This window comes from Hemitrygon akajei, unplaced genomic scaffold (genome assembly GCF_048418815.1).
Source record: "Hemitrygon akajei unplaced genomic scaffold, sHemAka1.3 Scf000118, whole genome shotgun sequence".
Taxonomy (NCBI): Eukaryota; Metazoa; Chordata; class Chondrichthyes; order Myliobatiformes; family Dasyatidae; genus Hemitrygon; species Hemitrygon akajei.
In genome coordinates, this window is record NW_027332004.1 from 1098601 (window position 1) to 1120871 (window position 22271).

At 44.8% G+C, this 22271-nt stretch overlaps 2 protein-coding genes across 5 annotated transcripts in view; one reads left to right on the top strand and one right to left on the bottom strand.

The window, feature by feature from the left end:
- LOC140723535 (NACHT, LRR and PYD domains-containing protein 3-like) overlaps positions 1 to 22271 on the bottom strand; it is a 488497-nt gene that overhangs the window by 102062 nt on the left and 364164 nt on the right. The gene's annotated exons all lie outside the window — the stretch shown is intronic.
- LOC140723551 (uncharacterized) lies at positions 11358 to 19047 on the top strand. The gene is made up of 2 exons (XM_073038125.1): positions 11358 to 11387; positions 13891 to 19047. Exon 2 carries the CDS (start codon positions 14303 to 14305, stop codon positions 16724 to 16726), a length of 2424 nt encoding a protein of 807 aa, XP_072894226.1. The 5' UTR covers positions 11358 to 11387; positions 13891 to 14302; the 3' UTR covers positions 16727 to 19047.

Below are 22271 nucleotides of genomic sequence, written 5' to 3' on the forward strand. Positions count from 1 at the left end.
CCCTGAGATTGAAGCTTTAAAAGAAACAACTCTCTGAAATGATGAGATTAAGAAAGTGCCAGTAGGGTATTATCTCAAGGATGGAGTGTTAATGAGGAAATGGAGGCCACCTGCTATACCAGCGAGTGAGGAATGGGAAATTGTTCACCAAGTTGTAGTTCCTAAAGTTATATGGCTGTAATTTTAACTTTGGCCTGCAGTATGCCATTAGGTCGACATTTTGGAGTGAATAAAACTGTAAACAGGATTATGAAATAATTCTACTGGCCTAATTTGAGGAAAGATGTTGTGACCTTTTGCAGAACCTGTCACACTTGTCAAGTTGTGGGTAAACCGAATCAGGTCACGCCAGTGGCCCCACTCCGGCTTATACCTGAATTCAGTGAACCCTTTTTAAAATTTATAGTGGATTGTGCTGGCCCATTGCCAAAGACTAAAGCTGGCCATCAGTATCTGCTAACTATTATGTGTACTGCATCCAGATTCCCAGAGGCAATACCTCTCAGAAATGTTAAAGCTAAAACTGTGGCGAAGGCTTTTACCAAGTTCTTTACTTTATCTGGTTTGCCTAAAGAAATCCAGTCTGATCAAGGAAGTAATTTTACATCTGGATTATTCCAGCAGGTTGTTTATGAACTGGGAGTGAAACAAATTACATCGGCTGTGTACCATCCGGAATCACAAGGGGCTTTAGGAAGATATCATTCTGCCCACAAAACAATGACTCAGACATACTGTGTTGAAAATGGAAAAGACTGGGATGAAGGAATAAATTTGTTTTTGTTTGGAGTAAGAGAGTCGGTACAGGAATCACTGGTCTTTAGTCCATTTGAACTTGGATTTGGTCATAGAGTGAGGGGACCTTTGACCTTGTTAAAGGAACAGTGGATTGATGGGGAAGTACATGTTAACTTGTTAGACTTTGTTTAGAATTTCAAGAATAAACTACACCGTCTGTAGTCTAGTGAGACAAAACTTAAAGATTTCTCAAAACAAAATGAAGTGTTGGTTTGATAAGTGGGCTTCAGAAAGAAAATACCAGGTGGAAGATAAGGTGCTTGCCTTATTTCCAATATTTATGAATCCAATTCAGGCGAAATTCAATAGACCGTATGAAATAGTCTCTCAAATTAATGATGTGAATTATCTTATTAAAACACCTGACCAACGTTAACTAACACAGGTGGTACACATAAATATGATAAAGCCTTATTTTGACAAGCAGGCACCATCTGTGAGTGTTGTTGTCAAAACATATGAATCTGGTGACCCTGAGAATGAAACAATTGACTCATCTGAGAATTTTCACAAGCCAAACGTGGTCCCAGTTAGGCTAATGAACTCGGTTGTTCCAAAAAAACATTGTTAACAAGTTGGCTCATCTGCAGCCAAAGCAACAACAACAGCTGAAGGAATTAATTCTGAAGTTTAAAGATTTATTTCCCAATGCTCCCAAGCAAACCACGGTCTCAGTACATGATGTAGATATTGGTCAAGCCAAACCGATTAAACAACACCCATATCGCATGAACGTAGAAAAGTGTAAATTGGCTGACCAGGGAATTGAGTACATGCTGGCAAATGGTATTATTAGTCCTTCAGCATGAGATTGGAGCTCACCCTGCATTATTGTGCCCAAACCTGATGGTAGTGTTAGATTTTGCACTGATTATAGGAAGGTAAATGCAGTAACAAAAACAGAATCCTATCCTATCCCTAGGGTGGATGATTGCATCAATAAGGTTGGAAAAGCTAAATTTCTTACAAAGATTCATCTGTTGAAAGGGTATTGGTGTGTTCCATTGACGGACAGAGGTAGAGAAATTTCTGTATTTGTGACACCATCTGGGTTGTATGAACACAATGTTTTGTCTTTTGGAAGGAAAAATGGTCCAGGATCATTCCAGAGAATGATTGATTCTGTAATTCGAGGGTTAGAACACACAGATGCCTGTATTGATGACTGAGTCACAGGGAGTGACGCTTGGGAAAAGCATATCTCTGCAGTAGAGAAGCCGTTTGACAGGCTTTCTCAGGACAACCTTACAGTTAGCTAAGAGTGAATTTGGCCATGCCAGTGTGACCTGTCTTGGCTATGTTGTTGGTCAAAGCAAGTTGGCTCCTGTTCGGGCAAAAGTCCAGGCAATTTCTCAAGTTCCTATTCTGACTGTTAAGAAGGCTCTTAGAAGGTTTCTGGGAATGGATGGATTTTATCGTAAAAACTTTGCTGCTATCGCTCTTCCTCTGACCAATCTCCTGAAGAAGGGTGAAAAGTTTGTTTGGACCGAGCCTTGTCAGAAGGCATTTGATCAATTGTAAGTTATTATTTGAGATTAGGCCAATCAATGTAGTGTTGTCAGCAAATTTCATTAGCAGATTGGAGCTGTGGGTGGCAACACAAGTCATGGGTGCACAGAGAGTAAAGGAGGGGGCCAAAGAGATAACCCTGTGGGTTGTGTGTCCTGAGGGTCAGAGAGACAGAGGAGATGGAGCCCACTCTTACCACCTGCCGGCGATCTGACAGGAAGTCCAGGATCCAGCTACACAAAGCAGGGTGAAGGCCGAGGTCTCTGAGCTTCATGTCGACACTTCACGCCTTCGTATGGCTACTGCTCTGCCCATGACTGGAAGGAACATCAGAGAAACAAGCCTCCACTCCATGGACTCTTCCTACACTTCCCCTCCCTTGGAAAAGCAGGGCATGTACACCAAGAACCTCACAACCTGGACATTCTTGCAGCAAACCCGCTCCCACATTGGCGGAGAGATACAAAAGCCTTAAAGTGCGTAACACCAGGCTGAAGGACGGCTTCCTGTCTGCAGTTATAAGCCAAATGAATGATAAAATGGACTCGGCCTCACAATGTAACTCGACGTGACCCTGCACCATATGTCTATCTGCACTGCACTTTCTCTGCAGCCATAATGCTTTGTTACAGTGAGTGTTTTGTTGTATATCAGCTCAATGTACTGTTGTAATGTATCTATCTGTGTGGATGGTACATCAGGGAGGATTTTCACTGTAGCTCAGTACATGATGATAATAAACAAATTCCCCATTTTGATTGTGTGTAAATATAAGACTGAGCTTCTGCTCTGGAACCACAGAAGGGAACTGAACTGTTGTCTTTCTGAGGAACGCAAATAAATAGAAAAGGCTTTAATCTCTCATTACGATCTGCGGTAACTTGGAACAGGTGACCGGTGGTGGGTCTCCCATATCAATACCAGAATCAAGTTTAATAGCACCGGCATATGTCATGAAATACGTTCAGCAGTAGAGCCTAATTTTAACCATGGATTTTAACAATCGTGATTTAATATAAGAATATAAATATCACATTGTTAAATTAAAAAAAGCACAAAATGAAAAAAAGATGTAATAAACTATTTTAATTGTGCCGACTATTTGACTGACTGGGTTGTTGCTTTGGAAGTAATGGAGTGAAGCTTAACTGAACTGTACACATTTATGAGAAGCTCAGATAATTATAAAAAGCTAAATTCTCACATAAGTGTGTCAGACACCCAGAAACATCGGCTGCACTTCAGCAGGTGAAAACAGTGAAATGAAACATGCTGAAAATATTGCCGAAAAAAAACATATTGTCCACCAAAACGAGAGGACGTGACAGATCCGGAACTCACTGCCTTGTCTGAACGGGGAAAGATGAAGCTACACGTACACGTAGAGCAGTGACCCGCAGATGCTGCAGATCTGCGGAAAACGTGAAAAGGAAACGGGATCACATGGCCGTTTTGGTCGCTGACCCCCAGACAGATGTCCATTTACCCACTACTCTGTGGAAAGAAGCAGGCTTGCCGCTCACATCTCCTCTCACCTCAAATGTATTAGACATTTCAACCCCCGGGAAAAATATATCGTCTGTCCACTCTATCTATTCCTCTCGTAATCTTATAAACGTCCATCCAGTCTCACCCCAGCCTGCGCCGCTCTGGAGAAAACAACACAAGTTTGTCCAGCCTCACGTTCTCGCTCATGCCCTCTCATCCAGGCAGTATCCTGGTAAACCTCTTCTGCGCCCTGTCCAAAGCCCCGATATCCTTCCGAGAATGGGGGCGACCAGAAATGTAAGAAACACTCCAAATGTGGTCTAACTAGTTTTATAAAACTGTGTTACGAACTGAAACGTTTTAGAAACGAACCAGCAGCAATAGAGTTCACACTGGAGTCTGGTTTTGATGTTAATACCATTATCTTTAGTAGTATCGACTTATAATATAGTAACTTAACGAAATAAAGGAAAGTTAACAGTGTTATGTGTATATATGTGTAAATATAACTCCCAGACTATCGAGCCTGAGGGAACAAAGCTGAGGGTCTTGAGATGGTAAAGTTGGAAATTTCAGTAATACACGGAATAAATGATGGGACAGAGATATTTGTAATCCAGGGCGAAACGTAGAGAAAAGGCCGTTACTTCAAAATAACCGCCGTCGAAGTTCTTATCCGCTGAATCCGTCCACAGCCGAGTTATCAGCGAAGTGACCTGTCACAGAAATACCGTCTTCCAGGGGTTACCCCACAACATACCCAGGCAAGGGTTAACACAAGATATTCCAAAACTCACTCCTATGGATTATACGAAGTGACAGCCACACACATTCGTTGTGGTTCCGTGTACCGATGATCAACCCACTCTTGTGGGCATAGGAGAGTTCCAAGCCTCAGCTGCGACTAACTGAAGCGATCAGCTTTTCCAGTCTCTCACTCTCTCTATCTTTAGACTGGCCGACTGCCTGTCTGCAGATCGCTCTCTCTCTCTTATGGTTCAGTCCACAGTTAGCGCTGTCAGCCTGTGACTGACGTCATAGTCCCGCCTCCTCACGCCGGCGCTCTTAAAGAAACAGTCACAGTACGACCGCAGGCTCGTAACAGCTGCAACACAACTTCCCGACTTTTGAACTCAATGCTTCAACTAATAAAGACAACCATGCCATTTGCCTTCTTAACCACCCGATCAATCTGTGCAGTCTCTTTCAGGGAGCGATGAACATGGAGTCTAAGATCTCTCTGATCATCGACATTGTTCAGGGTTTTGCATTTAACAGCGTACTGTCTCATACATTCGACCTACCGAGCTGCCAAGATGATCATCACTAATCAAATCTCACTGAGATTTCTCAGGTCCTGTTGAATTTATTGCCAAGTGCACAAGTACGGGAAGGTACAGGGACAGAGAAACACTGACTTGTGGCAGCATCACAGGCAAATACATTCAGATAACACACGGAACACAAATTATACGATTCTCTGTCAGTAACAATCTGTAAATATGTTTTGTGTCATTAACAATATATAAAATACATTGTATCATGATCAATATTAAAATGTGCATTTTGTGTCAATAACAGTCTTGGAAATGTTGAATTTGGTCCCTGTCTCCATTCCTCCTGTAATCCACAACCAACTCCCTTGTTTTTGTCACAATGAGGGAGAGGTTGTTTTATTGACACCACTGTGTCGGGGTGATGACTTCTTCTCTGTAGGCTGCCTCGTTATTATTTGAGATTAGGCCAGTCAGTGTAGTGTCGTCAGCAAATTTAATTAACAGATTGGAGCTGTGGGTGGCGACACAAGTCATGGGTGCACCGAGAGTAAAGGAGGGGGCAAGGAGACACCCCTGTGGGGTATGTGTGCTGAGGGTCAGAGAGACAGAGGAGATGGAGCCCACTCTTACCACCTGCCGGTGATCTGACAGGAAGTCCAGGATCCAGCTACACAAGGCAGGGTGAAGGCCGAGGACTCTGAGCTCCTTGTCGATACTTCACGGCTTCGTACGGCCACTGCTCTGTCAATGACTGCAAGGAACTGCAGAGAACATCAGAGAAACAAGCCTCCCCTCCATGGACTCTTCCTACACTTCCCTTCCCCCGGAAAAGCAGGCCATGTACTCAAAGATCCTCACAACCTGGACATTCTTGCTGCAAACCCGCTCCCCCATCGGGGAAGAGATACAAAAGCCTTAAAGCGCGAACCACCCGGCTCAAGGACGGCTCCCTGTCTGTGTTTATAAACCAAATGAATGATAAAATGGACTCGGCCTCACAATGTAACTCGACGTGAACCTGCACCATATGTCTATCTGCACTGCACTTTCTCTGCAGCCATAATGCTTTGTTACAGTGATTGTTCTGTCGTATATCAGCTCAATGTACTGTTGTAAAATATCGATCTGTGTGGATGGTACGTCAGGCAAGATTTTCACTGTAGCTCAGTACGTGATAAGAATAAACAAATTTCCCACTTTAATTGTGTGGAAATATTAGACAGACTGAGCTTCTGCTCTGGAACCTCAGAAGGAAACTGAACTGTTGTCATTTCTGTGGAATGCAAATAAATAGAAAAGGCTTCAATCTCACATTACGATCTGCGGTAACTGGGATCAGGTGACCGGTGGTGGGTCTCCCATATCAATATCAGAATCAGGTTTAATAGCACCGGCATATGCATTAAGTTCGTTGTCTCTGCGGCAGCAGTAGAACCTGATTCATAACAATAGATTTTTACGATTGTGATTTCCGATAAAAAATATACATACATACTAAATAGTTAAATTATGAGAAGCTCAGATAAATAGAAAAGGCTAAATTCTGACATAAATGGGTCAGACAAGCAGAAACATTGGCTGTACTTCAGCAGGTAAAAACAGCGAAATGAAACATGCTGAAAATATTGCAGAAAAAAGCATATTGTCCACCCACAACGAGAGGACGTGACAGATCCGGATCTCACTGCCTTGTCTGAACGGGGAAAGATGAAGCTACACGTACATGTAGAGCAGTGAACTGCAGATACTGCAGATCTGCGGAAAAACGTGAACAGGAAACGGGATCAGGTGACCGCTTTGGTCTCCCATCCCCAGACAGAGAACCAGCTACCCACCACTCTGTGGAAAGAAGCAAAATTGCCGCTCACATCTCCTCTCGCCTTAAATGTATTAGACATTTCAACCCCCAGGAAAAATATATCGTCTGTCCACTCCAGCTATTCCTCTCGTAATCTGTAAAACGTCCATCCTGTCTCAACCCAGCCTGCGCCGCTCTGGAGAAAACAACACAAGTTTGTCCAGCCTCTCGTTATAGCTCATGCCCTCTAATCCAGAGAGTGTTCTGGTAAACCTCTTCCCCGTCCTGTCCAAAGCCCCGGCATCCTTCCGAGAATGGGGGCGACCAGAACTGTATGAAACACTCCAGATGTGGTCTAACTAGTTTTATAAAACTGTGTTACGAAATGAAACGTTTTAGAAACGAACCAGCAGCAATAGAGTTCGCACTGGAGTCTGATTTTGATGTTAAAATCACTCTCTTTATTGGTATCTATTTATAATATAGTATCTTAACGAAATAGTGAAAGTTAGCAGTGTTATGTGTGTATGTGTGTAAATATAATTCCCAGACTATCGAGCATGAGGGAACAAAGCTTAGAGTCTTGAGATGGTAAAGTAGGAAAGTTCAGTAATCCACGGAATAAATGATGGGAGAGAGATATTTGTAATACAGGGTGAAAAGGCCGTTTCTGCAAAATAACCGTCGACGAAGTTCTTATCCGTTGAATCCGTCCACAAACGAGTTATCAGCGAAAGTGACCTGTCACAGGAATACCGTCTTCCAGGGGTTACCACACAACATACCCAGGCAAGGGTTAATACAAGATATTCCAAAATCCACTTCTTGGATTACACGAAGTGACAGCCACACACATTCGTTGTGGTTCCGTGTACCGATGATCAACCCACTCTTGTGGGCATCGGAGAGTTCCAAGCCTCAGCTGCGACTAACTGAAGCTATCAGCTTTTCCAGTCTCTCTCTCTCTCTTTAGACTGGCCGACTGCCTGTCTGCAGATCGCTCTCTCTCTCTTATGGTTCAGTCCACAGTCAGCGCTGTCAGCCTGTGACTGACGTCATAGCCCCGCCTCCTCACGCCGGCATTCTTAAAGAAATAGTCACAGTACGACCGCAGGCTCGTAACAGCCGCAGCACAACTTCCCGACTTTTGAATTCAATGCTTCAACTAATAAAGACAACCATGCCATTTGCCTTCTTAACCACCCGATCAATCTGTGCAGTCTCTTTCAGGGAGCGCTGAACTTGGAGTCTAAGATCCCTCTGATCATCAACACTGTTCAGGGTTTTGCACTTAACAGTGTACTGTCTCATATAATCGACCTACCGAGCTACCAAGATGATCATCATTAATCAAATCTCACTGAGATTTCTCAGGTCCTGTTGAATTTATTGCCAAGTGCACAAGTACGAGAAGGTACAGGTACAGAGAAACACTGACTTGTGGCAGCATCACAGGCAAATACATTCAGATAACACACGGAACACAAATTATACTATTCTCTGTCAGTAACAATCCATAAATATGTTTTATGTCATTAACGGTATGAAAAATACATTTTGTCATGATCAATATTAAAATGTGCATTTTGTGTCAATAACAGTCTTGGAAATGTTGAATTTGGTCCCTGTCTCCATTCCTCCTGTAATCCACAACCAGCTCCTTTGTTTTTGTCACAATGAGGGAGAGGTTGTTTTCTTGACACCACTGTGTCGGGTGATGACTTCTCTGTAGGCTGCCTCGTTTTTATTTGGGATCCGGTGGATCAATGTAGTGCCGTCAGCAAATTTAATTAGCAGATTGGAACCCGCCACTGCAGCCCCACAATGCTCTATGTACTGATTGCAAAGCTACGAAATTGCATGTGAATAGCCTCCCCTCCCCAAACTCCACTCTTTCTGCGTCACCAGCAGACTGGGGCATCTCACATCTCGCTGCCTCCGCCAGGACATTAAACTGTGAACAACTGTGGTCAGGGACTGATCTCTGGGGTACTCCAAACGCTACCTCCTTCCAGTCTGAAAACGACCCACTCATCCAGCCACACACTACCGGCAGTTTACCGATCTGCAACGGAAAAGCCTAATCACCTACTCCTGAGGTTCAATACCATTGCATACTCTGAGTTTACCACCGTCAAATGCCGGGAGGGACATAATAATCAAAAGTCTCTAGTCACAGCTGTGTAAATAAAATGTGATCTCAGTGGGTGTGTGGCGCATGCTCAGAATGCGAAAGAGACAGACAAACTGAGCCAAGTCACAGACTGATGAAGGGGAGGAATGATTCATTTTGATACAGAGAGGGAAGCAGAGAGTTTGATGTTGTGCCTGATGCCGGAACTGTGGCCAGTTAGAAGATGAAGTCTTGTCTCCCCAAATTGTTTTGAGTTGTGACAGTGTTTTTTCTCAGAAGGCACCATGGAAACTAAGTAATCTGAGTGGTTTGTAAACTTTTAACAGTTTAGAAAACTCAAAGGATTTGTCTATGGGAATCACAAACACAACAGCACGTTAGTTCCGCTGTATCTGTTAGTTCTCCAGTGCTTGAATGCGGCCAATCCTTGAATGTGGAGGCGGAGATGGCGGAGAAGACAACGGTCCCTCTTGCGACAAGGAGAGCACGAACATGTGTCCATGTCCGTGATCTGATTGGATACACTGCCATGACGTTGATAGTAGTGTGACGTCATTCACTGGCTCTGATTTTGGAAGGGATTCAATCGGCTATCGCAGATACACTAAAAGCTTCGCACTGGGAAGCGGCCGTTCACCTGCTCCGTGTGTGCGAAGAGACTCATTCAGTTAACCCACCTTGTGATGCTCCGGTGAGTTCACAATAAATAGAGGCCACATTTCTGTCCGGAGTGAGCAAAGAGTTTTACTCAATCACCCCAGCTGCTGCAACACCAGCAACTTCACATCAGGGAGGAGGTTCAAATCAGCTCCGTGTTAAATGTTTAACCATCACGGTGACTGAAGGGAGCTGCAGGTTCATGAGGGACTGTTACTGTCAGATTCTGCAGTTCTTGCGGCTGCTCATCGCACCCAGGACTGAACCCTGGTCACTGAGCATTGGAGGAGTCTGTTCTGCTGATGTTAGCCTTAAACTGGACTAGTGTTTAATATTGTGGATATGTGAAAGTTAAAGCAGTCTGTATCAAATCCCGTGTGTCAGGTACTTTCAGCCTCTACCACACTCACTGTGTACTCTAGAGAGGCCACTTGGCCCATCTGGTCCTGGCCCATGTTTCTGTTCCATATCAAACATCAAAATCTATCCCTGCCATTCCCTATCACTCTCCCTGATATGACAGGTTGCAACTAGTCACCACTCCGTGGGATAGGAGATTTCCCTTGAATTTCATAGAATCATAGAAATCTACAACACATTACAAACCCTTTGGCCCACAATGTTGTGCCGACCATGTAACTTACTCTAGAAACTGCTTAGAATTACCCTATCACATAGCCCCCTATTTTCCTAAGCTCCATGTACCTATCTAAGAGTCTCTTAAAAGACCCTATTGTATCCGCCTCTACCACCGTCGCTGGCAGTGCGTTCCACACACACACCACTCTTTGCTTAAAAACCTTAGCTCTGACATCTCCTCTGTACCTACTTCCAAGCAGCTTAAACCTATTCCCCCTCGTGTTAGCCGTTTCAGCCCTGGGAAAAAAGCCTCTGACTATCCACAAGACCAATGCCTCTCATCATCTTATGCACCTGCATGAATTTCATGCATGATTTTCTCCAGACTGAATAAGACGATGAGCTCACTGTGGTTGTGACGTTCTTCAGGGCTCTGGACGAAGTTGGTTAAACTCCTTCTTCTCCGCTCTTTTCAACGTTTTGAGTCATTTTCACCAATTTTAAAGGACTGTGCCTCAGACAGCACAATTGTTACGTACCAGCAGCAATAGATCACTAATGGAGTCTGGTTTCGATGTGAAAATCCCTAGCTTTATCTGTATCTACTCTAAATATAAAAGATTAAACGAAATAAACAGAAGTTAACAGTGTTGTGCGTATATATAGCTCCCAAACTATCAAGCTTGGGAAACAATGCTTAAAGTCGTAAGATGGTAAAGTAGAAAAGTTCAGTAATCCACGGAATAAGTGAGTGAGAGGAGAAATTTGTAAATCCACTCGAAAATGTAGCATTTTGAGTGTGTGTGTGCCTCTGTATTTCCAGCAACTGCGGAATCTCCTGTGTTTTATATCTGCATTTTACTTTGGCATTGGATACACGTTGATATCGAGTATATTGTTTATGGGAGCTTTCGGCGTTAAAACAGCTGCAGATTTTTCTATACACACACGAAAAAAATGAGGTATGAATATTGAAACAGAGCTTGCAGAAATATTTAATGGCACCGTGATTAACCATAAGGCCGTGCGTTTAAAATTTCGCTGGCGCTGAAGCACCGAACAGATGCGCAGGCGTTAGGGCTGATGACGTCCCCAAGTATCACGCATGCGCACAGTACACAGAAGGCCTTGGAAATAGAGTCTGCAGGTAAGATCGATTCTCTGTGTTTTTATCTTAAACACCGACTGAGGGACGATTCCTGTGAACTGCGGGCACCGTAGTCCGCAATCCCGGGACCGTCCTGCTCTCTCCCCTCTCTCTCAGCCCCGCGATCCGTACACGGGCCCCGGGGAGCTTCCGGCTGATGAGGGAATGGGAACCGATGGATCTCTCAGACAGAGCTGAGCTCCAGCTATCTAAATGCAACAATTAGGAACTAGGAGAAAGGGAACAAAATCGTTTATATCACCAGTTGAGAAAATCAGCTTTGTTCTACCTCCAATCACAAACAAGAGAAAATCTGCAGATGCTGGAAATCCAAGCAACATACACAAAATGCCGGCGGAACTCAGCATTAGTACTCTTTTCCATAGCTGATGCCTGGCCTGCTGAGTTCCTCCAGCATTTTGTGTGTGTTCTTGTAATGGACTTTTCTAGCGGTGAGAACATGTTTTGTCCAATTCTGTCTAGGTACCTAGTGATATCAAACACCTTTGTCCTGGGCAACAAGTAGCTTTCAGATCACAAATGTGCCAGACTCCAGTGAGACAGACTACTGCCCTTCCCTTCATATTCATTGGCATTGTCATCACTGAGTTCACCACCATCAGTCATTGGGGGAGGTTTCAGGGGGAATATTTATGTAGAATACAGAAACTGGTGTTACCTGTGTGTATTGTGATGCAAAAGTTGCTGGAGAATTTGCAAGTGGGAAGAAGTGAAGTGATATTTGGAAATCTGACTTTTTAAAGCATAGTTTAGCAAGCAAATCACATATGGACAATGTGCAAAAGCTTTGGTGAGAAAATCCTTCATTACCCGTTACGAACCCAGAGGAGATCAAAATTCCTATTGACCGTGATTTGCTGGCTGTGAAAATGAATACATCTCTATATAAAATTCACTGTGCACATCTTGTCACTGGGTAAAAAATGCACAGTACAAGATTTATGTACACACTGGTTATTACAAGTTAGAGGGGGTATTGGAGGGAAGGAGGGGAGACCTCCAGTGTCTCTGATGCCCTCACCTACAAGATGTGCAGCTTGTAACCCGGCACTTTAACGAGTTGGAACTTGAAATGGATGAATTTTGGATCATCCAGCAGTTGGAGGGGGTGATAGATATGACATGAAGAGAGGTGAGTTACACCCAAGGTGCAGGACACAGGGAACTGTGTGAGAGTCAGGAAGGGGAATGAGGTTAAATAGCCATCGCAGAGTACTTTGTTGCTATCCCGCACAACAGCAGGTGGACCACTTTAGACACTGTTGGGGGCAATTACCTGACAGACGAAAGTCAAAGGGGTGATAGGAGATTTGTTAGTTAGGGGAACAGACCAAGAGGCAACTAATATCCCAGTGATAAGGCTTGCTGGAGGTAGTGCGGGGGGGGGGGGTGATGTGGTTTAAATAAGTTGTAGGGGGAATGAGAGCTAGATTGACAGAACAGATAGTGGAGATGGTGAATTGAATTGACTTTATTACAAATATCCTTCATATGGATGAGGAGTAGAAATATTTACGTTACCGTCTAAATGTGCAATGTGTAATTGAAATTGATTTATAATAATTAGTTTGTAAATAGGACAGTCAAGAAAACAGAAATCAATTATTCAGTCTGATGACCTGGTGGAAGATGATGTCCCGGAGCCTGTTGGTCCTTTTGCTGTGGTACCGTTTCCTGGATGGTGGCAGCAGGAACAGTTTGTGGTTGTGGTGAACTGAGTCCCCAATATCCTTTGGGCCCTTTTTACACAAATCTATACCTCTACCATCCAGGCTCCCATCCAAACTTCTTTTAAATAGTAAAACCGAGCTCATATTCACCAGTTGTGCTGGCATCTCATTCCACACTCTCACAACCATTTCAGTAAAGAGCTTTTCCACATGTTCCCATTAAATTTTCACCTTCCCCACTTACCCATGCCGTCTAGTTGTCACCCAACCTCAGTGGAAAAAGCTGCTTGCATTTATTTACCCAATCTTCTCCCTCATGATTTTGTAGACTTCTGACAAATCCTCAAAGCAATATGTAATTTCCTTGTTTATGTTTAGAGCCTTTTTCAGGTGTATAAGATGTTGAGGGATATTGATCGTGTGCATAGCCAGAGGTTTGTTTTCCCAGGGCTGAAATGTGTGGAATGCACTGCCGGCTTTTTCGGTGAGAGTGTTTCAGTTACTGTGGGGCCAGGAACCCAGGCAGCTCAGTGGAACAGGGAATAATACCAATGGAGAGAGTCAAACTGAGCCAAGTCACAGATTGGAGATGGCAGAAATTCTCCATTCTTATAGAGACAGGAGGAGCATCAGAGAGTTTGATGGTCATTCCAGATGCCAGCACTGTACCCTGTTAGATGATGATTTCTCTGTCCAACTTGTGTTGAACCTCACTGTAACTGTGTGATGTCAGATCACACCTTGACAACTCAGTGATCTCATCTGAAATGTTGTCCTACACCCACTGATGGATTTTGTATATCTTTTTACAGGTTACAAATCACAAGGAATTTCTCTACGGGAATCTAAAACACAACACACCAGTTTTGCTGTCTCTGTCCAGATATTTAAGAAGTGGAGCAAGTGATTCACTCGATCATCATTCCTGTTCAGACTGCGGAGAGAGATTCACTCTATCATCTGATCGACTGGCACGCCTGTCATTTTAAATAGGTAGGGGGTCCCCATTCATCTGCTCAGACAGTGGGAATGGATTCAGATGGACATTTCAACTGAAGCGACATCAATAAGTTCACACTGGGACAAGGCCATCCACCTGTTCTGTGTGTGAGAAAGGATTCAGTTGGTCTTCCCACCTGTGGACACACCAGTTAGTTCACACTGGGGCAGAGGCTGGTCATTTACTGAATTTGTGTGGAAGGTTTTACTCGGTCATCTGACCAAATGGTTCACCAGCAAGTCTACAGTGAGGAGTGGCTGTTCACCTGCTCTGACTGTGGGAAAGGATTCACTAAGTCATCTAAACTGAAGCTACATCAGAGAGTTCACACTGGGGAAAGACCATTTACCTGCTTGGACTGTGGAAAAGGATTCACTGGCTCATACCAACTGAAAGTACATCAAAGAATTCACACTGGAGAGAGGCCGTTCACTTGCTCAGACTGTGGGAAGGGATTCACATGCTCATCTAAATTGAAGGTACTTCAGCGAGTTCACACTGGGGAGAGGCCATTCACCTGCTCAGACTGTGGGAAGGGATTCACACAGTCATCCCAACTACAAGCACACAAGTCAGTTCACACGGGGGAGAGGCCGTTTACCTGCTCATACTGTGGGGAGGGATTCACTCAGTCATCCACACTAATAGCTCACCAGCGAGTTCACACTGGGGAGCGGCCATTCACCTGCTCCGTCTGTGGGAAGGGATTCACTTCTTCACCTGAAGTGAAGGTACATCAGAGAGTTCACACTGGGGAGAGACCATTTACCTGCTTGGACTGTGGGAAAGGATTCACTCAGTCAGCCCACCTACAAGCACACAGGTCAGTTCACACTGGGGAGTGGCCATTCACCTGCTCATACTGTGGGGAGGGATTCACTTTGTCATCGCAGCTACTGAGACACCAGTCAGTTCACACTGGGGAGCGGCCGTTCACCTGCTCAGTGTGTGGGAAGGGATTCACTCAGTCATCCACCCTAATGGCTCACGAGCGAGTTCACACTGGGGAGCGGCCGTTCACCTGCTCCGTCTGTGGAAAGGAATTCACTTGTTCACCTGACCTGAAGGTACATCAGAGAGTTCACACTGGGAAACGGCCATTCAGATGCTCAGACTGTGGGAAGGGATTCACTCGGTCATCTCACCTAATGGCTCATCAGCGAGCTCACACAGGGGAGCGGCCATTCACATGCTTGGACTGTGGGAAGGGATTCACTCAGTCATCCCACCTATTGGCACACCAGCGAATTCACACTGGAGAGAGACCATTCACCTGTTCAGACTGTGGTAAGGGATTCACTCGGTCATCTCAAGTGAAGGTACATCAGAGAGTTCACACTGGGGAACGACCGTTCACCTGCTCAGTCTGTGGGAAGGGATTCACTCTGTCATCTAAACTGAAGGTACATCAGCGAGTTCACACTGGGGAGAGGCCGTTCACCTGCTCATACTGTGGGGAGGGATTCACTTTGTCATCGCAGCTACTGAGACACCAGTCAGTTCACACTGGGGAGTGGCCATTCAACTGCTCAGTGTGTGGGAAGGGATTCACTCAGTCATCCACCTTAATGGCTCACCAGCGAGTTCACACTGGGGAGTGGCCGTTCACCTGCTCCGTCTGTGGGATGGGATTCACTTGTTCACCTGACCTGAAGGTACATCAGAGAGTTCACACTGGGGAACGGCCGTTCACATGCTCAGACTGTGGGAAGGGATTCACCTACTCATCCCAACTGAAGATACATCAGCGAGTTCACACTGGGGAGAGGCCATTCAACTGCTCAGTGTGTGGGAAGGGATTCACTCAGTCATCCACCTTAATGGCTCACCAGCGAGTTCACACTGGGGAGTGGCCGTTCACCTGCTCCGTCTGTGGGATGGGATTCACTTGTTCACCTGACCTGAAGGTACATCAGAGAGTTCACACTGGGGAACGGCCGTTCACATGCTCAGACTGTGGGAAGGGATTCACCTACTCATCCCAACTGAAGATACATCAGCGAGTTCACACTGGGGAACGGCCGTTCAGATGCTCAGACTGTGGGAAGGGATTCACTCGGTCATCTCAACTAATGGTTCATCAGCGAGTTCACACAGGGGAGCGGCCATTCACATGCTTAGACTGTGGGAAGGGATTCACTCAGTCATCCCAACTATTGGCACACCAGCGAGTTCACACAGGGGAGCAGCCATTCACCTGTTCAGACTGTGGGAAGGGATTCAGTCGGTCATCTCAACTGAAGGTGCATCAGCGACTTCACACTGGAGAGAGGCCATTCACCTGCTCAGACTGTGGGAAAAGATTCACTCAGTCGTCTCAAATGAAGGTACATCAGAGAGTTCACACTGGGGAACGACCGTTCACCTGCTCAGTCTGTGGGAAGGGATTCACTCTGTCATCTAAACTGAAGGTACATCAGCGAGTTCACACTGGGGAACGACCGTTCACCTGCTTAGACTGTGGGAAGGGATTCACTCTGTCATCTAAACTGAAGGTACATCAGCGAGTTCACACTGGAGAGAGGCCGTTCACCTGCTCAGACTGTGGGGAGGGATTCACTCATTCAGCCCACCTACAAGCACACTGGTCAGTTCACACTGGGGAGAGGCCGTTCACAGACTCAAGCCTGAATTATCCCTCTGTGTAGACGCTACAGTGTAGCATACACAGTAGCCCACACAAGTGGCCTACACCGTTGTGTGCATTTTTACTTGTGAGATCGTGTGTCTGCGTTGCTCTGGCAAAACGCCAGTTGGTGTTGGGGTTCTATGCCACTGTGTTGAATTGACTCATGTGGAGTTGGGAATGATGGCGACTGCTGAGTACATCTTGTTGGAGTTGGAGCTAATTGATGTTGAACAAGAGTTACTTTTATTGAAATTACTGCAGCGCAGAAAAGAGAAAAGTTTTTCCATTTCTTTGTGCAGTCCGTGATGTCCAAACCGACGTTTGTGGAAATTTCTTTGCACAAATTTCATGTCATTTGCAAGTCTTTATAGTATACCAATGAAGAGTCGTACAAATGTACATATTTTCTGACTTCCTCATTTAACCTCTCCTCGATTTGGTCCATTTTCCAACTTCGAAGCAACAGGAAATCCCTAGGAGGAAATGCGCTGCTACCAAGCAGACCGATCACAGTTCTCGCGGTCTGTGATGCACAGTTACATTTCCGTAAGGTGCGCATTAGGCTACGGCATACGGTATGGCCTAGGGTGCCGCGTCGGGTACACGGCTACGCAGAGAGTACGGTGTAGCTTACACGGTGAAGCATAATTCAGGCTTCAGTGTGTGGGAAGGGATTCACTCGGACATCTCAACTGCAGAGACACCACTGAGTTCACACTGTGGAGAGACCGATCTCATGCTCAGACTTTGGGAAGATATTCCTTCAGCAAAATCAATCTAATGTGCATCATTGAGTTCACACTGGGGAGAGACCGTTCACCTGCTGTGTATTTCAGAAGCAATTCACTCAGTAATCTAACCCTATGCAACTCTTGCTTCGGCTAGCAGCTAAATATAGGGGGTGTTAACCCCCCAGCCCGGCCAAACTTAAGAAATCTTGTTTGGGTGGATGCTGTGTGATGTATCCCCTGTTACAAATCAGTACCCCCGCAGTAACAAATGATACACAATATGTGATTAAACGACTGAGATGTGTAATTCTTACTTTGACTAGATGGTTAGGGAAGTAATGAAAAAGAAAGAAAAAGGGCCCACTCTCTCTTCTTCTCATCTCTCCCCAGCAAAAGACCACAAAAATCTCTCTTCCAGACTCACAAGGAAGAACATTTCTGTCATTGGATAGTCCCACACTCCAAAACCCTGTTATCTCTAGTCTTACCCTAAACATTGCTGCTGCAGAGAAGCCATTAACTCAACAGTGAAACATTGCAGAGAGTCCACTGCATCAGCAGTGAAACCTTACAGCGCGTTACACTTGTGACACACTACCGGGTTCAAACTGGGGAGAAAGTTTCAATGAGCTGCATGCTGGATATTTGTCCATCACTGTTGCTAAATGCAATTTGGAGAGTGGTTGTGTTACGTACCCCGTAACTGGGTGTCTGACCAGCAAAGATAGAAGAATCCTTTGGAGTCTGGTGGTACTATTTTCAAACAGTGTTTATTAGTAAAAATATACAAATCAATATCAACAATGAAAATATATAGATAATACATGTTAGCAATACTAAACCTAAAAGTGTGGGTATGATAATAATCAATAATAAACAAGCTCTATCGATGTCTAGGGGATAATGAATTGTCATATGTGAATATAATGTTCAGTTCAGTTCATACGTGCTGAGGTAGTTGTTGGTTCTTGTGTTTTAATCGTTGGAGAGAGAGAGCGAGCGAACAGTGACAACTACAGTCAAGCAAACCTTCCTTTACATTCTTGATCCGTCGATGTGTTGTGCCCATTCAGGTATGACCCCTCTGTCCTTCAGCTAGACCGTTCTTCTGTGGTGGACTCGTCACCCAGGCAAGGGTGGACACACACACAAACCCCACCGGCCCTGCTATAACACTGTGAGTTAAACTGACCGATCCTTTGTTCGGTCCCCGATGCCCCACACCTTCTCGTGGGTTCCAACACTTAAGCAGTGCTCACTAGTGTGTCTCCTGGTGCGTTAGAGGGGTGTCTCCCCAGACCTCACTTTTATCCCTACTCACTGGGTCTCAGGTGTCAATCAGTTTTGAATGGCTTAGCCCATCAAACCAGCCCACTCCGGCTGTCCACTGAGGAATTTTAATGAACAGAATGGTACCAAGTAAACAGCCCTCTCCGGAGCCATAAGTCTAACAAGAGTCATAATATGGTGGGTCAACAAGTCTCTCTCTCCCGGTGTTATCTCTCCCTTATCTGAAGCAGATGTTCCAGTCCCAGTATGTTTTCCCTTTGTCTCTCTTTCTCTCTCATTAGCAGCGTGGTAACAGTAACAGTTTGTGATTCTCCCGGAGGGGGGGGGGGGGGGGGACATGGGCAACTCTGCACCCTTCTGCCCATCAGAGCTGTTCATCCTTCATAACAGTTGTCAGTACTGAACTCTGCATTTATCGCTGCTGCTCACCACACCCAGTTCTGCACCCTGGTCACTGGGCAGAGAAGGAGTTTCTTCTGCTGCATATTCACCTTTAATGGGACTAGATCTGTGACAAATAAACCAGTTCTATTTTAAACACTGTCTCTGGTACTTAGTGAATTTATAACACACCTAGTGTACAGTAGAGAGTCAACTCAGGTCGGCTGGACCTGATTCTGTTCCACAACAGATCTTTCAAATCCTCCCCTGTTGTTCACCTCTGTGGTGATGGGTTCCAAATTGTCATCGATCTGGGTGAAGAGGTGTCCCTTGAATTTCCTGAAGAAGTTGAGCTGACTGCAGTTCTGTCTGAGATGTTCTTCGCCCCTCAAATCTCCGGCTGAGGAAGAATGACATTGGGAGTGAACGTCCTTATTCAGGGCTCATTTGTCACCATCTCGTCTGCTCAGATCGTTGGGATGTCTCCCATGGAGGGTCTTACTCATTCCACTGGTTCATGTTTTCTTCCAGGGTGATGATTCATTTTTCTGAGTTGGCCTCTCATGTACGTGTTCTATATAGCCATATAACAATCACAGCACGGAAACAGGCCATTCCGGCCCTCCTAGTCCGTGCCGAACACTTAATCTCACCTAGTCCCACCTACCCGCACTCAGCCCATAACCCTCCACTCCTTTCCTGTCCATATACCTATCCAATTTTACCTTAAATGACACAACTGAACTGGCCTCTACTACTTCTACAGGAAGCTCATTCCACACAGCTATCACTCTCTGAGTAAAGAAATACCCCCTCGTGTTTCCCTTAAACTTTTGCCCCCTAACTCTCAAATCATGTCCTCTCGTTTGAATCTCCCCTACTCTCAATGGAAACAGCCTATTCACGTCAACTCTATCTATCCCTCTCAACATTATAAATAGCTCGATCAAATCCCCCCTCAACCTTCTATGCTCCAATGAATAGAGACCTAACTTGTTCAACCTTTCTCTGTAACTTAAGCGCTGAAACCCAGGTAACATCCTAGTAAATCGTCTCTGCACTCTCTCTAATTTATTGATATCTTTCCTATAATTCGGTGACCAGAACTGTACACAATATTCCAAATTTGGCCTTACCAATGCCTTGTACAATTTTAACATTACATCCCAACTTCTATACTCAATGCTCTGATTTATAAAGGCCAGCGTTCCAAAAGCCTTCTTCACCACCCTATCTACATGAGACTCCACCTTCAGGGAACTGTGCACTGTTATTCCCAGATCTCTCTGTTCCACTGCATTCCTCAATGCCCTACCATTTACCCTGTATGTTCTATTTGGATTATTCCTGCCAAAATGTAGAACCTCACACTTCTCAGCATTGAACTCCATCTGCCAACGTTCAGCCCATTCTTCTAACCGGCAAAAATCTCCCTGCAAGCTTTGAAAACCCACCTCATTATCCACAACACCTCCTACCTTAGTATCATCAGCATACTTACTAATCCAATTTACCAACCCATCATCCAGATCATTTATGTATATTACAAACAACATTGGGCCCAAAACAGATCCCTGAGGCACCCCGCTAGTCACCGGCCTCCATCCCAATAAACAACTATCCACCACTACTCTCTGGCATCTCCCATCTAGCCACTGTTGAATCCATTTTATTACTCCAGCACTAATACCTAACGACTGAACCTTCTTAACTAACCTTCCATGTGGAACTTTGTCAAAGGCCTTGCTGAAGTCCATATAGACTACATCCACTGCCTTACCCTGGTCAACATTCCTCGTAACTACTTCAAAAAATTCAATAAGGTTTGTCAAACATGACCTTCCACGCACAAATCCATGCTGGCTACTCCTAATCAGATCCTGTCTATCCAGATAATTATAAATACTATCTCTAAGAATACTTTCCATTAATTTACCCACCACTGATGTCAAACTGACAGGTCTATAATTGCCAGGCTTACTTCTAGAACCCTTTTTAAACAATGGAACCACATGAGCAATACGCCAATCCTCCGGCACAATCCCCGTTCTAGTCTGTATTTCTTATCGCAGTTGCATATACACACATGGAGTGCTGAATCCTGTTCATGTTTTGATGAAAATATACACGAGGGGTGATTGATATGTTCGTGGCCTCAGGTGGAAGGAGTCAATTTTAGAAAACCGAGCACATTTTTTCCCCCAACGTGGTCCCGTCCTACATTTACACACTTAGTCCAGCAGTGGCATGCAAAGGTTTGGGCATCCCTGGTCAAAATTTCTGTTACTGTGAATTGCTCAGCGAGTAAAAGATGACCTGATTTCCAAAAGGCATAAAGTCAAAGATGACACATTTCTTTAATATTTCAAGCAAGATTACATTTTAATTTCCATCTTTTACAGTTTAAAAATAATAAAAAAAGGGAAAGGGCGCGAAGCAAAAGTTTGGACGCCCTGCATGGTCAGTACTTAGTAACACCTCCTTTGGCAAGTATCACAGCTTGTAAACGCTTTCTGTAGCCAGCCAAGAGTCTTTCAATTCTTGGTTGGGTAAATGTCTGGGTTCAGTCATAAACAGCAAAGTACTGATGTGGAAATTACCATTAGAGTCACAGAGAGCAGCAGCAATGAAACAGGCCCTTCGGCCCTTCCTGTCAATACTGACCTGTTTTGTTGTTACTGCCTAGTTCCAACTACCTGCACCAGAGCCTCCATACACCTCCCATCCACGTCCTCACCCAAATTCCTCTTTAGTGTCTAAATCAAACCCACATCCTCCACTTCCACTGGCAGCTCATTCCACACTCTCACCAACCTCTGAGTGAAGAATCCTCCTTCAGATTCCCCAAAATAATTCACTTTCACCCTGAACGTATGTCCAATGTCACGGTGAGAGGGAGGATGGGGCAGAGAGGGAAGACAGTAAGGGTTTGGGGTGAACACAGGAACAGTCACTGGGCAGCCTCTACACCCATTCTATAAATTATCGGGTTTGGTAATTAGCAGCAAAGCACTGACTGTGGAAATTACAAATCAGAATATTATTAGAGTCACAGAGACCAGCAGCACTGAAACAGGCCTTTCGGCCCTTCTAGTCAATACCGACCCGTTTTTGTTTTTACTGCCAAATACCTGCATACACTTCCCATCCATGTCCTTACCC